This window comes from Rhodnius prolixus, unplaced genomic scaffold, assembly GCF_049639745.1.
Source record: "Rhodnius prolixus isolate KJV_2025 unplaced genomic scaffold, Rpr scaffold_10, whole genome shotgun sequence".
NCBI classification, from domain to species: domain Eukaryota; kingdom Metazoa; phylum Arthropoda; class Insecta; order Hemiptera; family Reduviidae; genus Rhodnius; species Rhodnius prolixus.
The window spans coordinates 24595742-24614485 of record NW_027411615.1 but is presented as its reverse complement, the minus strand read 5'-3'; the positions used below and the strand labels follow the sequence as shown (position 1 = coordinate 24614485).

Here is an 18744-nt window from a genome sequence, read left to right as displayed (position 1 = left end):
AAACACACAATAAGAAAAGAAAACTAAGAATTTGATGATTTTCTCCCATGTATATGAAATGCGTTCAAGGAAAATTATCCTATCTTCAGCTTTCCATACTACCGTCGATTAATTTCTGAATTCTTATTAACAGCATCATCTAATTTTTTAGTTCTCTCGGAACTCTCGTGGTACTTTAGGAACTGTACATGAAGAATAAATACCAATGGTAAATACCAATTTTTACATGTGTTGTGAAATATAAATATAAAGTAAGCTAATGAATACACAAAATATTTGAAGATATTTTGAAATATTGGTTAAAACATTGGTTTATATTATTTTATCTGAATTTTATCTGAAATAGAAACTTGTTTCTTTTTTGTCCTAACGGACTATTTTGACTTGCTCATATATTATTAACGGTTAATCTTCTAATTACGTCGTCTCAATTTTGGATTCTTTAATAAAATAATTTTATGACCAATTTGCTTATCTTTATTTCTTACGTATCTTTCGGAGTTAACTTAATGCATATTTCATGAGCTTAATTACACATTTGGGATGATAATTTCATTTCTTTATTTATTTGGAAAGAAAATTTGTTTTTGAATACTTTATAAATCTTAAAGTTTTCTATCATTATAATTTGTATATATGAAAGAAATTTTTATTACAGAATTTGTAAAATTAATGGGTGTAAATTAATTTTTTTTTTTAGTTTAGTAAATCAATGGAATGTGTATGTATTATGTATTTAAATCTACTTTATATGAATGAGTTTTTATTATTTATTTGTGCATGTATGAGTATATTTTGTGTTCATGCATCAATAGTTACATTATTTTATACGTTGTGCCATCTATGCCAAACTTGTGGCCAAATTAGTAGCACTAATATTTTAATTTGTTTTTTTCTGATTTGTTTTGTGTAATATAACGTTATCTTGCCGTTGTTCTCTTAATTATATTTTGTTCTTCTTTAGTTAAGCTTATAATAAATAAGTACATTATTAAGTTTTTTTGTAAATTATATTCTTGATTATTATTTTATTATTGTTTTTTTTTTTTAAATGGGCCAAAATAGTATTCAAACATGTAATATATTTCTGTAATTTTTGTTTTGTTCGTCGTATATTGGTTCAATTTTTTAATTGTGTTTTATAAAAGTAATGTATTGTCAATGTTTTCCAGTGGGCTTCACGTCCAGCTACCGATCTTAGAGTCGGAGGTGGATGCTTAACATAATTTCCTAAAAAAACATTAATAAAAACAAACAAGATTTAAACTGTTATCGAATTCATAACCGTGATATATATTCGCTTTGAGGTCCTCACCTCTAACTGCTAAAACTATAAGAAGACCGAGTTATAGACCAGTTGTTATTGCAAACACAATTGGATTATCAAATATTTATTTCAAGTCAGATTTATAAGTCCAAACTCTTTAAGAACGTTAAAATGGTGTCACTTCACCAAAGTTCAGTATACAAGATCGCAAGGCTTTGAATGCTTTACTAAACCAATGACCAGCTTTCTCACTAAGAAAATACAAATCCCAACAAATATTGTGCTTATTTTTTTAAAAAAAACATAGAAACAATTACCATAGAGCAATTTTAACAAAAATTTGAGTTAGTTCAGTATGAGTTTTTCAGGGAAGTTACTCCTCCTTATGGGACCGACTTCGGCGGATTTAATACATCTGTTACACTCTGGAATTAGGCTGACCTAACCTCTCACCTAACGTAATGTCGTTAATGAATTCTTATGTTATTTCTCGTATTACTCATTTTCGTCCGCTCATATTGCTTCCTTGACTGTTTTCGTGACTAAACTACTAATTATATTTTCCACATTCCTTATCATCTATTTTTCTCTCTTCGGATATTTTTTTTTTTTGCGATAGCTTGTTTTGCATTATAGCTGAATACTAATCTAGGTATTGCTTTTACTCAATAATAGAGTTCAAAGTTTCCATTAATTCTTTGTAACCACTATTGTTTTTCTTGTGCCATCCATTTGCAGTAAGATCCCAATTTATTTAGTCATAGGCACTTGGGATGGCGTGCTACATTTATTTTTATTTCTTATCAATGTTTATCTTAATACTTTGACCTACATTTCAAATGTACGTGAACTTGGAATTCATTCTTATTTGGTCATCTGTAAAATATTGGATTTAGAAGAATTGAACATTTATTACCAAGAAACTAATTTCTAAATATTAATTTTCCTCTTTTTATGAGTTTCTCAAACAACGTAGTGTATTTTTACAATAAGGGGAGCAGTAAATTGGCTGCCATTCTTAGAGATGGATATAAAATAATAAATCATTTCCATAATTCGTACTGAAAGAGACTCTCTGGTCTTCTCATTTTCTGATAACTACTATTGTAGTGAAATCCCTAAAATTCTATTTTATTTTATATACTTTTAACTGAGATTAGCGATCGTTGTTTGAAACTAGACTACATTAAAGCAGAAACAAAAACAAAACAAAAAAGATGGAATATATATATATGTCAGAATATTGTTTGCACTCATTGAACTCGTTCAATTTTTATTTCCTGTTATTTTTTTAATATTTTAATAATTTCCCATATTATGTTCACCATCAACAAGGAATAGATTGTATTTTATATATTGAGTATTATTGTTTATAAATGTGCAAAGATAGACAAAGGAATGTCTTGTTGGTTTTTTTTTAAATTTTTTTATTTCCTGTTTTCTAACTTATTGAGTCAATTGAATCTTAGCCGTCTGAGTGTGTATTGCACAATAATTATTTTGGTGCTAAAGAACAAAATATATAAAAATAGTATTTAAATTGAGTGTTTTTATGTGATGTTAAATATGCAAAGAGCAAGTGTTATGTGTTGCCTTAAAAATGCCTGCTTGTACAATTTGCCTTATAAATTTAAATATATAGAATTTTACGCTTTTGTGCCTTTTTTTATGCGATGTGAATAAAATAAAAATAAATATACAAAAAATCTCTAATTCTAATTTTTAAATTAAGAGCCTGAATTTACATTTCATTACTTCGATATAGATTTTTATAGTACAAGAAATAACAAATTTAGGCTCTCATTATTAAATGTTTAACATATAAATTATATATATAAATAAAAGTAAATAAATAATTATTAGGTTTAGAAATATAGTCAATTACTGTATATTTTTTATCTTCGATTTCATTTTATTTCTGTGACAAATGTATATGTGAATTTATAATTGATATTTTGATTTCATGTGTATAAACCTGTAAATAAATATGATTTAAAAAAAAAAAGTAGTATATTTAACCGTTAGTGTTCAAGATTATATGCTTATGTAGTTATGATTGTGCATTATAATTTGAAAACACCCGCTGCTGATTTCTTTTTTTTGCGATTCAGAATGACAAAACAGTTTGAGTATTTGTATACATACAGTGATTACTGAATGTAAATAAATGTAAAATTTTGGTACCAGTCTAGAACGCTAAATCATAATGAATAGAGAAGCGTCTGATGCTGGCTAACCATTGCACATTCTATTCAGATTATATTGTTAGTCCGTTGTATTTTAATATTCTAAAATATTCAACTTTCTTTTCCAGTGTAAATATTCGTTTCGAGATTCTCTAAATATGAAAAAGGATTCACAGAAGGCTCAATTTTTTTTTTTCTGTGGTAGGTTCAGATTTCGCTTTCAGTCCATGTGATTCAATCATTTGATGGTTTCCGTCAAAATGCGGAACATTTTCCAGTTTGTCATGATTTATCGAAAAGATTTCTGGACATTCTTTGAACCTGCGGACTACAAAAGTGATCCGTCGCATTTGTTTGATACATACCAGGAAAATTTATTTTTGGTAAGATTTTTGAGACAATATTTGTGTATACCTATAAAGAATCTAGGTACATTTGAAGTAGTACTGGATTACTAGGTTGAATAAAATCTGTTGATCAGAGCGCGACTTTACAGAATAGATATTGAACATTTTTGAAATTTGCTCAAACACAAGTCCAACAGTTTTTCTTTAATTTTGAAAGCATTTATGGTTACAATAACCATACATTTTTATTTGATATTTTCTCGAAAAGAAAGAAAAACAAATTTGATTTTAGGATGTTTGTCGTTAAGAAAGACAGTCTCCTATTCGAAATCATTTCAAGTCAGAATTTCTGAATGTATTTAAAGCAACATACTCATAATATAAAGATTAGATAAAATATATCACTGACTAAGAGTATTGCTCACTATATGATTTGATCCTTATGATTTCCCATGCCATAGCTATCCATAGATACCGTAAGGAAGGTAAGCAAGCACTTTAGAAGCTTTTTAGTGGAGGTCAAGTTCACTACACAAACCATATGAACCATTTTCTGATCGCAGTAACTCAAAACTGATTCAGCCAAGATTTTTTTCAATCAGATAAAAAAATAGTGTACTTCACTATAAATTTAGGTTTCTATCCATTTATTTGCTACATTTTTTACGAGAAAATTAAAGTAGCCTTGGGGCCATGTTAGAAAGCTTACCTCAATCAAAATATTGTGCAAGTAATCATGAATGCTTGGAGAAAGCAGCAATTGCTAACTAAAAGATTTATTTCTTCTCACTTGAAAGCTACTAAATGCTAAATTATAGCAGTTATTATTATTTTATAAATTTGGGTATTTAGTAATTGGAAATATTTTAACAGGTAAAGAAGGATATTAAGGATTAAGTTGAGAAAAACCGTAATGCAACCAAATTAATAATAATGTTTATAATTATTTTTTTCTTAATCTTGGAGTGTTTGAAACGTGTAAATAAACAAAATTGATTTGCTTTGTTGGACACAATTTAAAGTCTGACAAACTTAAGCTTGTCACTTAATTTGTAGAGTTTAATTTTGACATTTAAACTTACAGTTATGTGAAAGTTTATTTACGACTTCATTAGTAAAAAAGATACATTTTTTCGTTTTAAACTGAGATTTCTCTAATATATTTTTAATGCTTTTGAAGCAAGCTTAAACTGTTTCTTTTTTTAGTAGATTGTCTTGATTTATTTACGATTATTACGGAGCAGAACTGTATCGTAAGAGACGTAGCCAGTTTAAAACTGAATAAGTGAATGATTGGCTTTGGTAATCAAATCTGATAACATCAGTATAATTTTCCAGCTGCAATGGATCAATCACGGATTTTCAGAAACATCCGACCAATTAAAAATCTTAAAAGAATATCTAATCATTTCTATGTAGAGCTTGTAAGTCATGCTCCCTCTAAGGGATTTTCCTACATATTGCAATGATCTAATACATACGATATAAGTGATAATTATGCAGACACCAATGTGAAATTAAGATTTTTTAGGTTTTTAGAATTATTCAAATTTTCTTTTTCTTTACTTTTTTTTTTTCCTTGGCCTGATTTTGAGCACTAAAGTGTTTATTCATCTAGGGGCTCCAAAATAAGAAACACGTTGCAGTTAGGGCATGGCCAGACAACCTTTGTGATCTAGAGAGATAACTTTTGACTCCTGAGACATTTAGCAAACAATCTGAATTTTTACTGTCGTTATTTTAGTAATAACTGAATTCTGTGTCATGTTCTGAGGATGTTTGCGGAGATACCCATGGTCAAAAGTGTTAATTCCGTTTCTCGTGATTCGTCCGATGTACTATATAATTATTTATTGTTTTCTCTTTATGAATCCTCTTAGAACTTTGAATGGCTGCTTAGCGAGCGAAGCAGGTGAACTTTCAGGTATATTTTGTCCATGAATTCACGCACATGAATCGCTTAGAGTGGTGGTGCCCCAACTTGTTGCATGCCCACATATCTTTGATTCCTAATTCTTGCAGTTGTGGCATCAACCAATCACAAAACTTGTAAGTTTGTCAAGTTATGCCAAAAAGTTTCGCGCCACTTTATCCAATCCATACCACCGTGTGACGTGAATTGCATTAAGCCCTTCGCTAAAATGAGTCTTCTAATTTGCCCAAAAGACAACTAATGCAATGCACGACATACAAGCAGCTGTGAAGGAGGTATTTACAAGTGTTTCCGGGTTATCTTCGTAAAACATCTGCTAGAAATTTCTGCTGAGTTACCGACGAAGTAGTAGATATCCTTTTCAAAAATTCAACACAACCACCAGTGAGCTGAAGGAACCTAATATACCTAACGGAGAGAATTCGCGGGCCAATTTTGGCCCAAAGGCCTCCAAAACATGAAATATAATGCCTTTACGAGCACCTAAAAAGAAAATATAATCTCGATTCTAAATATGATACTCTTTTCTAATTTATGAAAATTTCTTATTTATTTCTATTTTTCTCAGCTTTTATACTCCACGAACAGGATACGCACAAGCTAAGATGTTCCACCTGTTTATCTTAAAAATTATTATAATCCATCTTTACAATGAGATATTCATATAATTATGTTGATGCACAGAAATGGGATTTCTGTATTGTTCACCAGAAGAATTAATTTTATTATCTTTATGAAATAAATCGTGCAAATTAGCTTTCTTTTGAAATAATTACTAGAACTAAAGTTAATCGAATTTATTTGATTTACTACTAATAGCCACAAAATATAATTACAACATTCACCTTTTGTAGAATTACCAGTTATAGTAAAAGCATTATTATGAATAGGATTCGTATTTATGAAGCCCAAGGGAGGAAGTTACTTTTTTGGTATACAGTTTTGTGAGCCATGCGCGGAATCTGTTATGGTACAAAGTTCTATAAGTTGGAATGGTTGGTTGAGTATTGATCCAGAAAGCTAGAGCAGACGACACCATCATACACTAGTGTAACTAAGCCAGTGAACGTCATTTGACACGCTCCTAACAATGCCCACCGATATTATACACCAATAGGACAGCTTTGAGTATTATGGCTACTAAGGTGAGTTTTCTGTAATTTTTATAATCAATTAATTGGTCATTAATGTCTTTATTACAGTCCCTTTCCGTCGGCCTTTTCTCTAGTTTCTTTTCTTCAGTACATAAATAAATTTTAGAAAAAAAGTAATCATTTCAATAATATGAAATGTTAAACAAATTTATCTAATATAATCTTTATCATAATAGTTTTCAACAGACTTCTAAAAAATTACTGATTGATAACATCGAAAGCTTATCACAAAAATTTACACATCATATCCTTAATCATATAAATGATTAATTACTAGATAAAGATATAACTGATATAGATATTGGTTGCTATTAATTCTGAAAAGAAAATTGAAATTAAAATATGGGAACACAAGGATAGGTTCTATTGACAAAAAGAACGGCCTAATTAAATAAAATTTCTTTATCCGTACATATTCTATATATTTATGTCGCATATGTGGGGCTTTTTAAACTTTTTTCCAGATCTTTGGTCGTCATTATTTCAATAATATCATCTTTAGTAATTTGCTTAAAGACAATGATTTAAAGAAAGCTATTCATATAAATATATATATGTATATTTTTAGTATGACATATGCATACATAAAATATTAGAAAATCTAATCTATTTCCCTTCTTTTTGTACTGATATATCGAATGTGGACATTTTTACGAAAAGTTTTTACTTATAATTATACATTATGGATACAAACTTTATCAAAAAACCTTATCAAGAATTTTCTTAAAACATGTTTTTTTTAAGGAAATTCTTCAGTCAAAGTGATTTATTGTTTTTCAAGCAAAATATTTCAGTTAAAAAAGAACATTGGAGTGTTTTCTAGTTTGAAAATAGTAAAAAAGTGGAAGAAAAGAAATCTTGTGTAGAATTTTAAGTAAATATTTTGGTAAAAGGACATTTCTTGACTGAGAAATGCCGAATGTTGAGATCTTTCGATTTATAAAGTTTTAAAGCCTAAATTTAATTTGTAACTACTTCATGGTAGAAAATGAAAATTGCTTTCAAACAAATTTCTTGATTAAAAGGAAACATTAAAAAATGTTTTTATTTTCTCTTAATACTGTCAAGAGTAAGAAATGAAATCTTTCAGTTTCAAAAATGAATTTTATTTATATTGACTATTGTTTCTGTTCTCCTGCTAGTCTAGGTATTTTTTGGCCGAAAATTGTTGGGATTTTATATCAATACATTGTTTGTTAGCAGAAAAACTAAGTAAAACTCAAATCTGTTGTAGAAATCATCATAATGGCGTCTGTTAAGCTGTTGTGAATCAAAATTTCTTTTGTGTCAATTTACTAAAGAGATTTTTCATTTTTCTGTGAGTTTGAAATTTTCTATAAACTTCGATAACAATATTTTTTTCTCTCACTATTATTTGAAATATCTTTACATCCGCGATTAGCAATTAGACATCGAGTAGCCCATTATAATGTTGCTAAGTTAAAAAACTTTGTGTCAATGAGCCGGTTGGAAAATGATGTGGTCCGGCCTAAAACATTAAAAGTTGATCTTTTAACTTTTCGAGAGTGCTATTCTAGGTAGCTATCTTCAGTATATTCCTCCTTAGTAAGGGATTAATTCGAGAATTGCGCGATACCGATACGTTCGAGACGTGTCTAATGCGTGGTCCGTTAATAGGCAATAGCAAGCAACAATCCTACTTTTTGGTAGGTCACGAGGTATTTAGCCATCCTTATAGCTCTAAGCACTATTAAGCAATCGTATTCTATAGGTTAAGTTTGTTCATTCTTCGACCTATTTTTCGACTGTTGGTCGGCTTTCTTGTTACTCCAACTGTAATAAAGTAATATATCGGTATCCACTTTTGGATAATAGTCGTCCCTCTTTCCTACAGTTTGCCAGTCAACTCACGACATTTCTGCCTGTCAAGAAAGCCGCTTCTATCTGTTGTCAATTACAGTATAGCAGCTGGAGAGACAACAAAGATAACTAATTGTAATAACAATTAATTTTTATGAATACATTTTTACTTTCTTTTATAATGTATAGTATCAAATTCTGGAAAGATTTCTGATTCTTTTCCCAACGACGTTTTACATTAATGGCGTCCCAAAGAAAAAAGATTTTAAAAGCAAATTTTAAACATCACTTTTCTGCCTAATAAGTTTAATAATAAAAATACCAAGAAAGAAGACGTGAAATTTATTAAAAAATGTATTTTAACAGGTGTCAATAAATCAAATCCTACTTTTGAATACTTTTTGTTCGTTGATGCAAAGACCCAAACATTAGGATCCAGTAAGTTCGGCTATGGGATTCCATAAATAGATTTTCTTGACGTGAAGAAGAAGACTATGATTCACAATTTGCTTAATACCGCAAGTAATGATCCAATATGTTTTCCTCTTGAATTTGACCGTGAAAAAATGTTCAGTGCAGGAATATAAGGAAAAGAATTAATAATCAATTTAAGGACTATTTTTTAAATAGTGATCCTCCGAATAAGTGCGGAAAACATTTTAATTTAACTAGAGTACTAGCATATGATGACCTTGTATTGATTGTAATTTATTACTGGCTATATAATCAATACAAATGTTGATTCATGTTGGCTCTATTGATAAAATTCTATTCAATATAGATTGTTGAATAATAGGACATTGTGGGCTAGGTCGGAAGTGTGTATAGCAATTTCAGCAAATTGATCTAAACTTTATTTTGCAAATGTTAACAATAATAAATTGGGAGGAAATAAACCTTAGCACTGTCATCACTGAGTTTCACAAGCATTGTTGATGAAAATTAATGACAAAAAATTGCACTGTCTCTTGACGGAACACTGCTTACAATGTATATGATTAGTTTTATAAGATTCTTCTGAGTCAATTGTATAATTTAAAAGAATACTGGCTCTTAAAGTATGGGAGGGAAGCATAGATTTGTAAATAAGAGATTCCCAATTCGAATCCGCATGTAGCTAGTCACTTTTTATCTGTTAGTAAAAAATTAGTAGTCAAGTATGTAATTCTGCCCCGTCCACGAATCCTAATTGGTAGTTGGGTGTTACCCTGATCTTCTCTATTTTACATTGAATTTTGGAAAATGCTCTTAGAAAGTGAAGTTTTTTCAAAATTAATTTTTAAGTGCGAATAATGGTGGACAAAATTCTAGCTCAAAGGTAAAATTCTTTAATCTTGTGGTATAAAAAAGAAAAAAATGAAACAGATAAAATAATAATAGAAATAAATTTCTACGTTGAGCAGCCTTGGTATTTATTGTAAATGTCTACTCTGTTGGACTGAATATCAATCATTCAAGCCATTAACTTCGTAACTTTCTAATCAAAGTTTTCTCTCCTTTTTTTTGGAATTTCTTGGGAAGAGGTCAATCAACTACCAACTATGTCAATAAGAAGGATTGTAGTTGACTGACCTCCTAGACAAGAAACTTCAAGAAAAGCAGAGAAACTGTACAAAATAGTACGAAATCAAAGTGGCTTTCCATAAAATTGTTTTATAGATACTAATTATGCAAAAAGCTTATTTAAAAAAAATTATGAAATCACAGGTTAAATAAATTAAAAATAACCTTTGAACTTTACTAATTCATTTAAGAAGGAATTCCTTTGACATAAACGAATTCCGTATCGATCCACTTCATCAAATAACTGACAAAACATATACAGGCTGAAGTGGCAATTCATAATGTTGTTTAAAGTTTAAAATTTAATTACGTGGGAACTCACCAAAAAATCCATTTTTTTGAGAGGAACATCACAATTCGGAGGGACAACAGTAAATTTTTTTTGCAACTTTTTGTTTTTGGGATTCACTATTTTTCCATATATGTAAAACACAGCCAATATGTTAAATCCTTATTTTTCCAAAACTTTTCATGTCATTGGAGAAAATAAATCTTATAAAAAAATACTGATTTTATTTCTAGTTTTTTTCTTTAAAACATTATGTCCTCTTGTAGACGTTTAGTAATGATTGAATGAGAGAACAGTTTTACTCGTACAGCAATTATGGTAACAATAGCAACAGTTATTTGGGTAGGTGACCTACAATTATGCAATCTTTGGTCTCTTTTCGCCTTTCTGTGACCAGTTATTAAGAAACAAGTAACAATGAATGCACGTACTGTAAATATGCTTTAAATATGGGCATTTATATTTGTATGCAATGCCTGTAAGTTTTGTTCCGTATTCTCTAATATATATAACATTAAGATTATGGCATTGACTTATATTCCATTTACCACTTCCAAAGAAGAATGAATTTTGTAATATTTTTCAATGACTTCCTCGTCTTTATATCCAATTATTTGGCTTAAATACAAAAAAAAACTCAAGACCGTTTATTTTATCCGTCGTTGCAAACAAGCATGTTTTTTTAATTTTCCTGACCATTTTTCATCTTTCCTCAGGGGGTAGATTAAGTTTATTGCAGAGAATCTGATTTCAACTAAGTTTCCAATTAACATTATACTTACTGAAAATCCGAAAGCAGTCAGGAAAATAAAAAACATAGATGCTTTGATGAATAAAACCAGCTATATTATCCGGCATTGCAAACCTAATCACATTTTCAGAAACTCAAGATATTTGTCAAAACGTTTACAATAAAATGTTTTAAAAATTAATAAATAAATAAAACTACAGTTTCTATTTTAGCAAATTTGAATATGTCGGTAAAGAAAAATTAATTAGAAACAAAAAAGTTTAATAATGTAATCAGTATCGGTTTTAGATTCTCCCATCGCATTTTTTCCCCCTCTTTTGGAAAAACTCGTCCATTAAAAATAATACCTTTCATTTTCTTGCGAAGGAAATATAACAGATTATTTTTTACTTCCAAATGTTTGTTCCAAATGTTGAAAAAAAAGATTATAAAAATTATGCTTATTTGTTTAATAAATAATTACAATTATTATTTAACACAAAATTTTAATTTTTGTATTAAACTTCATGAGTATTAATGTATTAAGGAAGTAAGTTAGAAATATTTAGTGGGTTCTGAAGTCCCAAATAAAATAAAGTAGTAGTAAAAATTGCGGAAAATAAATTTTCTTTAAATAATTCATATGGGCGAGTAAAATAATGAGAACAACCGGTAGAAGGAAGAATATTTAAGTTAGGTGAACCTCTCAGAAGCATGACTGAACTTTACTATTAGAGAGTAGAACATTGCTACCTGCAATTTGCTTCGTTCAGAGTTTGCCATTTATCGCCCTCTATTGGGAGCATTCCATCACTTAGCGGCCAGCAGTAAACTTCATTTTAACTTTAGTTCGTGTTTGCAGATGATGAATGAATCCAAACCAAAATGAACATTTATTCTAATGCTAAAAAAAAGTTTTAAAGTCTTATAAGGTACGATAATTGAGTAATAAAATCATTAAATTAGTGTTTAAATAAATCATAGTTTTTTAATAAAATGATCTTATAATCTTCGTTCGACCTACTTTCAGGATCTATTGTCTTTAAATTCCCATACATCAATAGGTTTTCATTTTTCAATTATTAACCTTGCAGTTTGTTAAAATTAAAGTTATAATTAATCTGCAGAATATCTTCAAGCTAATAGTATTTTTGTTTCCAGTTTGTCCTTGGATGGAATCGTTATTAAAAGTGATTAACTCTAGCTTGAGGTCCATATCCTTAATTTTTGTCTTTCTAACAGCTTAGAGTCTCCACAGATGTTGCTTCTTGATCACTCACAAGAATTTCTCTTCAATAATTCCAGTTCTAATGGTATCTTCTTACCAATTACAATTCTTTACAAATACTGAAATTTACTGAAGGTATGGTAGTTATCTATATATCATCCAGAAGTATCCTAGAGGGTTAAAATGATCATAGCACCAAATTGTACAGCCGATGTTATCGGAAGTTTGGTTTCAAGTAGGCTTTATTGCCCACAAAATACATGAAAAAAGGTGTAACAGATAATTGCGTCAAATTAAAGTGATTTGTTATTTCCTAAACAAATAGCATTCCAAATTTAATAAATACTATTTGAAACAAATGTTATACGTAAAGCTCATTGTGTAATAGCTCTGTTCTAGTTAAGATACTCTTCAAATTTGAAGTTCTGGCAATATATTCCATACTATTTATTATAATGTAGGTGATGGAAATGTATTTTGTTTTGAGTTTGCAATTTTATGCGAAAACATGGCAAGATACAAACTTACGAGTATTTAAAAGAAAGTAAATTCAGACACAACTAAAGAATAATTCAAAAGAACTGATGATTTTTTTTTTAAGTGATTTCATCATTGTGTAATCATGTGAGAGGTAAACTGAGATAATTTAAAAAAGGATAAGAATAAAAAAGAACGGATAAAGACGACACACGATGCGTGGAATAAATGTGTCTAGTGCGATAGATGAGTTGGGGGAATATACATCTCATCTAGACGTAGAACTAAGGAAGAGGGTAACCTTACTTAAGGTTCAGTTCTTATGTTAATTTAAGAGCCACGTGTGTTCATATTCTCCAAGTTTATCTTAGAATATTTAAATTCATGTAAGAAATTAGCAGATATATTTTTGAAAAACAGAGGAAATTTGTATTTGAAGATATTGTTATTGAGGATGTTACTACCTTACCAGTTCAGCGGTTCCGAATCACAGCGAATTCAGTCTCACTTAAGATTCTTTGCTGTTCAGTAAAAAAACTTAGTACACTTATATTCTACAAAATTCACTTACTCAAGGTAACCAACTTAATACATACTTTTTAATAAAAACAAATTATATTTATCTCTAAGTAATGTTTTTAGCAGAAAATAAACAGACACATAATCTTTCGCTTAATCAGCAGCTAACATGTATGATTGGTGAGAATTCTAAATTGTTAAACAATTACAATGGCAATATTTCATTTTAACTAAGGGCAAGAGAAATTAAATAATTATTACATTTGCCTGTTTCCTGAAGTGCGCTTCTCTTAATCAATTATTTTAGAACACCAAATAACGGTACAGCCCTATGTCATTTGTAATGGAGTAACAAAAAAAGAAATTATTCCGACCAAAAAGACGTACCAGATAAATAAAATTTGTAGATAATAAAAAACAGGACGGACAAGAGAAGACTTCTGCTTTGTACACCATTCTCTCAGCTATCAAGTGTACATTATTTTTAAATCAGGTGCTCAGAGGGTGCGGCCATAGGCTTGTCCCAACTAACATGTAAGTTTGAATGTTAGGGCTGGCCCAAGAAACCTACTTTACCTGCCAACAGTCGCTATAAAAAAGTAGAAAAAAAAAAATCTATCCACCAAAGCAAAATGTATCTTTTACTGTTAATTTTATAAGTGATGAATGATTTTAAGAATTCTAAATAACAAAAAACACCATTAATTATATATTAATTTAGTTTACTTATTTGTAGATAATTAATTATCGTTCTGGTTAATTAAATAATACTACTTTCACACTTTATGTCTCTTTAATAAACTAATGTTGACGCCATTAAACTTTAGTTCTTCCTTTACCTGTCTGGTTTTCTGATTGTCAGCTCGGCGTAACGGTTTCACAATGTTTACAACTATGCCTAATGACGAATTCAAAACCTAGTGATAAATCACACATATAAAATTTGTGTTTTTATTTAATATTACGTAATATCCTTGAACAAATTTTCCTTTAATTATTTTTCATTTTCGCTATTGGGTTTGGAACAAGGTGTTCTTAGCTAAGTGTTGTGTCACACTCTACGATTTTATCTTACTGTAATCGTTATTCATTTGTAAATTTTCATCATGCTTACTAAATGTCTAATTAGTCTTATTAGAGTTACTTACTCTAGCAAACTTACTTCAACATAACTGTACTGTGGCGTTTTTAGCCAAAGAAAGACTAAATATGCTTGGCCTTAGTTATTCGGTGGCGATTTTAAGAAGAGAATTGCGATATGTAAGCCACCGGCATTTCCTATCGTGTGTTAGCTTGGTGCAAACCTAGCTATCTGGTACTTGTTCTTCTACTTCTTCAGTGCTACCAAACAACAGGTCTATCTTACAAAAGTCTTTTGCTGAATGTAGAGCACTAGAAGCTATCCGTACGTCATACATTTTTATTTGCTCAAATTATCCAGGTTTTCTGCTAGGACCCACCAGTATAATCTTTAAAAGACTGTACTAATCGCTGTTTTGCTTCGTCGTCTTTAAAAGTTCAATAACCCATGTAAAATTTGCTTTTTACTGATATGATCCTTCCATGGTATTTTAAGGATTTTTTAAGGAACTAGAGTTGGAACTCTTCTCTCAGTTCTCTACAAGATGGTCTCAGCTATCATTCCAGGCAATATGGTAAGCATATGTAGTGTTTCTATTCTCATCTTTAGGTCTACATTTCGATCCCTTTTACAAAGGCAGAGCCACATCATTATAATCATGGCTGTTCTAACTCGAAGATGATCCATCAATGGAAATAAATGATCTCTGAGTAGAAAAGTGATGTTTGGAAATCGGTCTCGCTTTGTGTCTTGTAACTAAGCAATAAGTAATAAGTTTAGTGCTTTGTTTTAGTGCGAGAACTTTAGATTTGAAAAAGCAAATCAAATTTCTAGGAGCTTAAGCGTGGTATTCAACTAAAGTGAAACGTAGTTTTTTATTCAAAATAAGACTTTTTATGAATCGTGCCTTCGAAATAACCCTAACAATAGACTGTACTATGCTAGTAGTCTAAAATGTTTATGTTTCCCCAAAATTTTAAGATTAATAGCGACCAAATACGTTTTGATGGGAAGTCCATGTTTTGTTTCTACTCAGCAAAGAGCTGATGAAAGAACCAAATAACTAAGAATTCAATTATATTCTTTAAACATTAAATTTAGTATGTTTCCTAATTAAATATAAAAAACTTCAGTTCTGAAACATACCTGGATTAAACGTGATTGATAAAACCGTGAACTACACTGTAATTTATCGATTTAATTAGACCAAATTACCTTTAACTGCTGAGCTGAATTTCGTAACGGAAAACAATAGCGAACAAACAATGAAAGGTCTTAAATGAGATAACAATCATTAATTAACTCTTTTATTTAAGCCAATAGAAACTTGGCGGGTGGGGGTTCTCACATCAATAAATAGTTTCAAACTGAATTTAGATTCTTGCTATAGAAAGATTTGAACAAGATTGTAAAATTAGATTTGAAGTTCTTGATTAAAACTTTTTACCTTCCAACTGTTTTACATGTCGACAATATGGTTAGGTCCTCGGTATTAGATGATATCGCTGATTTTATCCGAAAGCAAGCAGGTTTTTTGTAGATTAACGCAACTTCAATACTTGTTTAAACAAGAAGAAGTAACTGGGTAAAGTACTAAATAAGATCCATTGTTGGGAATCAAAACAAAAAGTAAATATATAAGATTATTTAAAAAATACGTTTGGTAAACACTCTTATTATTGTATTTATTTATTATTCTGCTTTGATAGCGGACGTTATTTGCCTCTGAGGGCTTCTTAGATTTTTCATTATTTACTTATAATGATTGCAGCTTAATATTAAAATATTGGAAAACAGAAGATAAGTGAAGTTTCATGATCATTTGTTCATTTACTTGATAAACTAGTTTTCTTATTAACTTCCACCATAGAAACAAAAAGTTCGTGATTGAAGTAGAAAAAGAACAATATTTTAATGAGATACAGGGAGAAGAAGCGAAAAGGAAAAACTGTTTTGTTTTAAAGAGGAACAATGTAATCATTTTGGACGATCAGTGACATTTTTATGGTCGCCACAGTTCGTGAACTTATTTTTTTTTGTTATTAGCTTGAAGAAAAAGTTTTCTACACTTCCTAATCTCAGCGTATTACTTTTGAAGTTTTAAAATAACAAAAAAATCTTTAAATAAAATATTTCACTTTCTACTTTTCGAAGCATTTGGTTTTTCATTTAGGGGTTAAATTTACTTCAATCATTTCTTATCTTGATATCCATTACATTTCTCGTTAATTATCTCTTAAACGTTCCATTCGATACTTCTCTGTCGAAATTACAGATTATTTTTAGTTTCATATCTTGTTTCTTGTCCATCTGCTCTTTGAAGAATTTTTTTCTTTAGGCTTCCTAGTTGTGGTATTAATGACGTGACGAGGTTGGCTATTCTTTGCAACAGCAAGGGAAGATTTGCATTGGCACCAGCCAGAGAAGGGGATCTGCTTCTACCTACTTTTGACTCCCTCATTTTAGTACTCCGGTAGTTTGTGAGTTTCATGAAAGGATAGGAAGTAAGAACTACTTCTCAGTCACATGGTTACTGTGTTTCAAGCAGAAGTCATGGCGATTCTTGACTGTATGTAGCATGCTTAAGATAATTTGGTATCAACAGAAGTAAATAGTATGTTCTCAAACAGTCAGGCTACTCTGGAAGTACTCATTGTACGGAGGATTCATCCAAAGAATGCAAAAGAAGGCCTAACGAAGTACAAGGTGCAGAACAAGGTTCTGAAGCTGTTTTGTATCGAGTAAAGAGAAGGCAGATAGAATGGAGTTGGGTTTTACACAACCATTAATTGACCCAGAACCGGCGTTAGTCATTAGGGAGAAATTTTGGAACAACAAAATTAAGAAATTGAAAGAGAAGAGATGAATTTGAGCCAAACTTTCGACTTAAGCTAAATCAAGAGATCTATATAAAAAGTAAAATCACATGTTTCTATAGAGTTGATTAAATTGAGCAGAATTGATTTCGACAGGTTGCTGATCACCTATTCATGATGGGGGTACTTGGATTACAGCGCTGTGTCAGCAAAGCGTAGTAGAAACTACGTGAAACTGGGGCTACATATTTAGGTGACTTAGGCCTGAGATTTGTACCATAAAAACTTGAGGATAGTTGGTATAAAAGTGAGATAAGGCATGTTCAGGGATTTGTCTCTGATTGAATTGAAAATTTACATTTGGGAACCGGCAGGTTTCGAGATAATTTGGGTAGCTTGGAGATTAAGGTTAAAGTATGAGTCTGGATTGTTTGATAGTTTTGGGTACCTTTTGAAGAACTCCCAGCATGCAATTGGAATTTAATTCACAGGAGTTAGTAATTAAATAAACAATTATACCTTCATTAAAACGCTGGAGTAGTTAAAAAACTGACAGTTTATGAATGGAAATAAAACTCTTCCTTCATGAAAGTAAACTTAGATTTAATAGGATGTCAACGAAGATTAGACAAAACGTGCAAAACATTGATCGTTTTGATAAGTTGTCAAAAGGAGTGAAAGTTAAAGAATATACACAGACATAAACACTTTCTAGATTTCTATCTGTATTTATGAATTGTCGTGAAAAATTTAAAATTTCTAGTGAATAAATAAAAGATAGAGCAACAGATATATGGCTCTTCATTCTTCAAATGTGTACTCAAAATTAGTATAAACAACTAAAAGGAAATATATTTAAAAAGTGGGGAATATGAAGAGGGGAGAGTTCTCTGGAATTGGAGGGGAGCAAGTTGGTGTTCCTGCAGTCAACTATCGTATCAAGTAATAGTAGTACTTTTGAAATCAACCAAGAACGAGGACCAGCGCATCCTACATATTATTGTTTATTTTTCGTGTTTCTCAGTGAGTTGTGCGAGAGTGCGTTATTTAAATTCTCTATAAATGGTGCAGTTTCTCTTTAAACTAGATCGCGTGGCTTTTATTTTGGACATATTTCTCTCAGTTGCCAATAGTTTTCATGGCCCAAGGTATGATTAGAGCTATCAGTAATTGATAAACATTATTTACATTACGAAAATATTGCTCTTTTCAGAAATTTGGGAATTTCTTGCTCATTCAAAACTTCCAAATACTGTTACATGAAATAGTTATGAATTTTTTTAATAATTGCATTTCAACAAATAAGAATTAATTTTCTAGCAATTATTTTAAT

General features: G+C 30.2%; 1 protein-coding gene across 3 annotated transcripts in view; it reads left to right on the top strand.

The window, feature by feature from the left end:
- The first annotated feature begins 6721 nt into the window (after positions 1–6721).
- Positions 6722–18744, top strand: part of LOC141457004 (uncharacterized) — a 275187-nt gene continuing 263164 nt past the window's right edge. For 2 of the 3 annotated variants that reach the window (XM_074133469.1, XM_074133468.1), the window contains exon 1: positions 6722–6878. In XM_074133469.1, the coding sequence (XP_073989570.1) occupies positions 6867–6878 (12 nt within the window). In that variant the 5' untranslated portion in view covers positions 6722–6866. Of the gene's footprint in view, positions 6879–18362; positions 18560–18744 lie in introns of those variants that run through there. The other variant, XM_074133470.1, reaches the window with a different exon arrangement.